The sequence below is a fragment of the Oratosquilla oratoria genome, chromosome 42, assembly GCF_046742065.1.
Source record: "Oratosquilla oratoria isolate Oo_2021 chromosome 42, ASM4674206v1, whole genome shotgun sequence".
Lineage (NCBI taxonomy): Eukaryota > Metazoa > Arthropoda > Malacostraca > Stomatopoda > Squillidae > Oratosquilla > Oratosquilla oratoria.
The window spans coordinates 29,639,107-29,642,859 of record NC_134818.1 but is presented as its reverse complement, the minus strand read 5'-3'; the positions used below and the strand labels follow the sequence as shown (position 1 = coordinate 29,642,859).

Here is a 3,753-nt window from a genome sequence, read left to right as displayed (position 1 = left end):
CCACCTACCCACCCACCCAAACCACGTAGCCACCCACCACTTACTACCTACCCACATACATACCCAACACCTAAACACCACCTACCCACCACTTACTACCTACCCACATACATACCCAACACCTAAACACCACCTACCCACCAACACGTCCGCATTTTACTTCTTTTCAAACCCATGCCCAGACTTGTTAAACGTGGGTCATGGGCTCAGCTAATAACAGTAAAAAGGTTTAACAACAAACCTCGCGCTTGAATTATTTCTATTATCGCGTCCACATTTTACCCGTCTTAACAATCTTGCTATGCTGGTTTACAAGGCCCTGGTCCCCTCTTTCGAACCCACGGCCAGACATGTTAAACGTGGGTCATGGGCTGAGCCTGTGACGGCCGAAGTGTTTAGCAAACCCCTTTCGGCTTGCATTCGTTGCATTACCACGTATGGATATTATCCGCATTAACAATATTAAATATCTCGCTATGCTAGTTCGCAAGGTAATGGACCCCTATTCCAAACCCATGTCCAGACTTGTTAAATATGGTTCATGGGCCCAATCCCATGTGTTTAGCATCCCCTTTCCCGCTTGCATTCTGTACATTACCATGACCGGAATGTACCCACGTTGACGAACTCGCTATGCTGGTGGGTAGATGGGTGGGGGTGGGTCGTGGGGTAGATGGGTGGGGGTGGGTCGTGGGGTAGATGGTGGGTGGGTCGTGGGGTAGATGGTGGGTGGGTCGTGGGGTAGATGGGTCATACGCTCGGCCCAAGATGGTCAAGTGATTATCACCCTTTTCATTTCCACATCTGGTTTTTAGCCTGCACTAAAAATCTCGCTACGAGTATGCTGGTTCCATGAAGCTACGGTATTTTCTAGATTGCCGTGAACTCAAATGGCACCATATGACTTGATTCACATTGTAGATAAAATTATGAATAGAAGGAAAACAAAATACCAACTAGTTCATTTCCATCAAACTTTCTTAGTTCCATTAGTGTACTTCATCTTGTCAGAGCAGTCGAATAAGATGTATACATCTTTCCCATTTCAAGAGGTAAAATCAACCGTCTGTGTCATACTCGTGTCATCAAAAGAAAGGACAATTCAATATATATGTATTTTTTCATTCTTTTTTTTTTATTAAGGAATATGTAGGTAAAGAGCTGATTTAAGCAGAGCAAAAGGCAGGAAGACATAGGAATGAAATAACTAAGAAATGAGAGGAGGTATGCCACCTGATGTTGATACACCAGGTCACGTAGGTTGTATCAGGTGCAGAAGGTTCTTAGACCTCCTGAGGGCCTTTTAGAGGTTCTTGTCGAAGATGTACTCTCCCAAATCTGTGGGTCCAGCCCGCTTGAGACGGGTGATCATGTCTGCCAACTTCTTGATGGAGTCGACCTGCTCCTCGAGGTAGTTGTCCTCCAGGAACTTGCTCAGGTGAGAGTCGTTCTTACTTCCAGCCTCGAGGTGCATGTCCAGTAGGCTCTGGAAATAAACGGTATTCATATTGAGAGTGAGGACCTCAAAGCCAAAGGAAAGGGACGACATTATGATAGTGAAGTGTAAAGGTTGGGAGTTTGTGTCATTGCAAAGAGAAATGTAACTCGGACCCCAAGGCTTCGGCCTAACTCACTTTGCTGACTTGTTTCTCCAGTTCGAGAGCGGACTGAAGAGCATCGAGGGCACTTCCCCACTCCTGCTGACTGGGCGCCTCTACAGGCTGGAGAACGATCCGGCCTCCTCGCTTGTTCTGGTACTGGAATGAGATGGTCACACGATACAGCTCTTTCTCGAGATGAAAAACACTGTTTTTTATGGAAGGATCATGAAACTGTGGCATGTGACTCAATGCTGACCCTACATTAAACAATTTGCAATGTAATGAAACGTGCATACAATTTTTAATTCTTCTAGAGAAGAGCTGTGTCAATAAGACCCACCTCCATGAACATCTCGGCATGATCGCGTTCCTCCTTAGACATGGTCTTGCAGAGGGAGGCCAGACCGGGAAGAGCCACGTCGTCGCGGTCGAAGTAGTAACCCTGGAACACAGGGGCGACTTCAGTAAAGGGTCGAGTATAGTTATGGGGAGAATATAAAGACGGAACGACTTGGACGAGAAATGAGCTCTGTCCCCTTAGTCGTGTAAACGATTTCTCTTAGCTGCATATCACCCCCTGGTGGCAGCTACAATAAGTATTCAGGTCATAAAACGCAGGAAAAGGGTTAATAGGGATTTACAAGAGATGAGTATAATCCTTTCGCTCCTGGGTTAGCTCCATTCAGCTAAACAAAATTGTCAGGTAAATTAAGTAGCAAGAGAAAGTCGTATGGAGGGACAGTTAATTTCTTTGATTTATACAGAAAGAAGACAATATCACTGGAAGCATTGTAGAATGTTCCTCTAATCCATATGGTTACATTTCAAGTTTCCAGATCTCCATTTGTTATCGATCGAGTCAACTGAGTTCCAGAACAAACACGAGTTGTAGCAGAAGGAACATAACAGATGACTTTGAAAGAAAGGCATATCTCTAAGTGAGGCTGTGCTCATTAGAATTTCATATGGCAACTCTTGGCACAGTAGAAAGAGAAAATGTAAAACTTGATCTTTTTCCTTACCATGGACATATAGACATAGCTTGCGTATAGCTCCATGTTGATCTGCTTGTTGATGGAGGCCTCGCAGTCCTCGTGGTAGTTCATGCGCACCTGGGTGGCCATGGTGAGGTGGGAAGAAGGGGTGCAACAACGAGAAGGTAAAGCTGAGGGTGTTGTGAAACTGCTCGTCCACTCACTGGTGACCCGGAGCGAATTGTGTGACACCCAAAGTCGAACGAAGGTCCATATATACTCCTTGATCTCAGCCCCATAACTCCCACGCCCATTCTTTAGTTATCTTATCGCTATTGTATGTCAATATTAATTAGCTTATAACATGATTTGCAGAAAAAAATTCAGGGTGAGTCGTATAAGAGCTGATTAGCAAACGATTGTCTAAGTCACGCCCCCATAGGAATAAACATGATATCGTTACAAGTGATCCCAGACACCCAATACGTTTGCGATAAAACATCAAAACAATTAGCTGAACTTATATAATGAGTAATCACACTGATAGATATACGGAATGAGGGCGTACACATATATTTTTTCGGAAATTGGTAGCTTGTTGGATCTAGGTGACCTGCGCGAAGATTTGGCTTGGAGTGAAAAGTTGCATTATATGCGCATATATGTTGAAGACAATTATCATCTTTGCCCACAACTTTAACATATTACTCCATTAGGAAAGAAGAGTAGATGATTTTGTGCGGAGCTGCTTGAGGTTGATGTATCGTACTGATATTTGTTTTTTCTGGCAGTTAGACATAGTCTCACTTGCCAGTTCTTCCGAGTCCAACGTTTGTCTTTAGATCTGATGTCCAATAGGGAAAAGTACCTGAATGTTTCGTGTATCCTTCTGGTTGACTATTTTAAGATCCACACAGATGATCTTTATAGACATGTGTAACCGGGAGTGGGTAAGAGATTCAGACAAGTGGCTGGAAGTACGGGCACAGGATAGAGAAGAATGGAGAGGAACGTTTCAAGAGCGGTTATTGATCACTTTGTCATTAAAAGACCAACGGAGTAGGGATAAGCACAGGCGATTCAGGTTTAGTTAGCACATTCAAGTAAGTGGAGAGTTTTTTCTCCTTGTTTGTCCTTTGGATGTGTAGAATGACCAAAATGGACGGAGTTGTATGAAT

General features: G+C 44.0%; 1 protein-coding gene across 1 annotated transcript; it reads right to left on the bottom strand.

Annotated features, from left to right (window-relative positions):
- Nucleotides 1-1,127: 1,127 nt before the first annotated feature.
- LOC143021415 (ferritin-like) lies at nucleotides 1,128-2,835 on the bottom strand. The gene is made up of 4 exons (XM_076178862.1): nucleotides 2,624-2,835; nucleotides 1,942-2,043; nucleotides 1,635-1,757; nucleotides 1,128-1,486 (listed from the first exon to the last, which is right to left on the bottom strand). The coding sequence occupies exons 1-4, from the start codon at nucleotides 2,723-2,725 to the stop codon at nucleotides 1,304-1,306; spliced, it is 510 nt and encodes a 169-aa protein (XP_076034977.1). The 5' UTR covers nucleotides 2,726-2,835; the 3' UTR covers nucleotides 1,128-1,303.
- Nucleotides 2,836-3,753: the final 918 nt, after the last annotated feature.

Excerpts from the sequence above, each read along its gene's own strand:
- LOC143021415 (XM_076178862.1), bottom strand. The coding sequence starts at position 2,725 with ATGGCCACCCAGGTGCGCATGAACTACCACGAGGACTGCGAGGCCTCC. Across the intron at positions 2,044-2,623 it reads GCTATGTCTATATGTCCATG|GGTTACTACTTCGACCGCGA; the intron begins GTAAGGAAAAAG and ends CCTGTGTTCCAG. Across the intron at positions 1,487-1,634 it reads TGGAGAAACAAGTCAGCAAA|AGCCTACTGGACATGCACCT; the intron begins GTGAGTTAGGCC and ends GTTTATTTCCAG.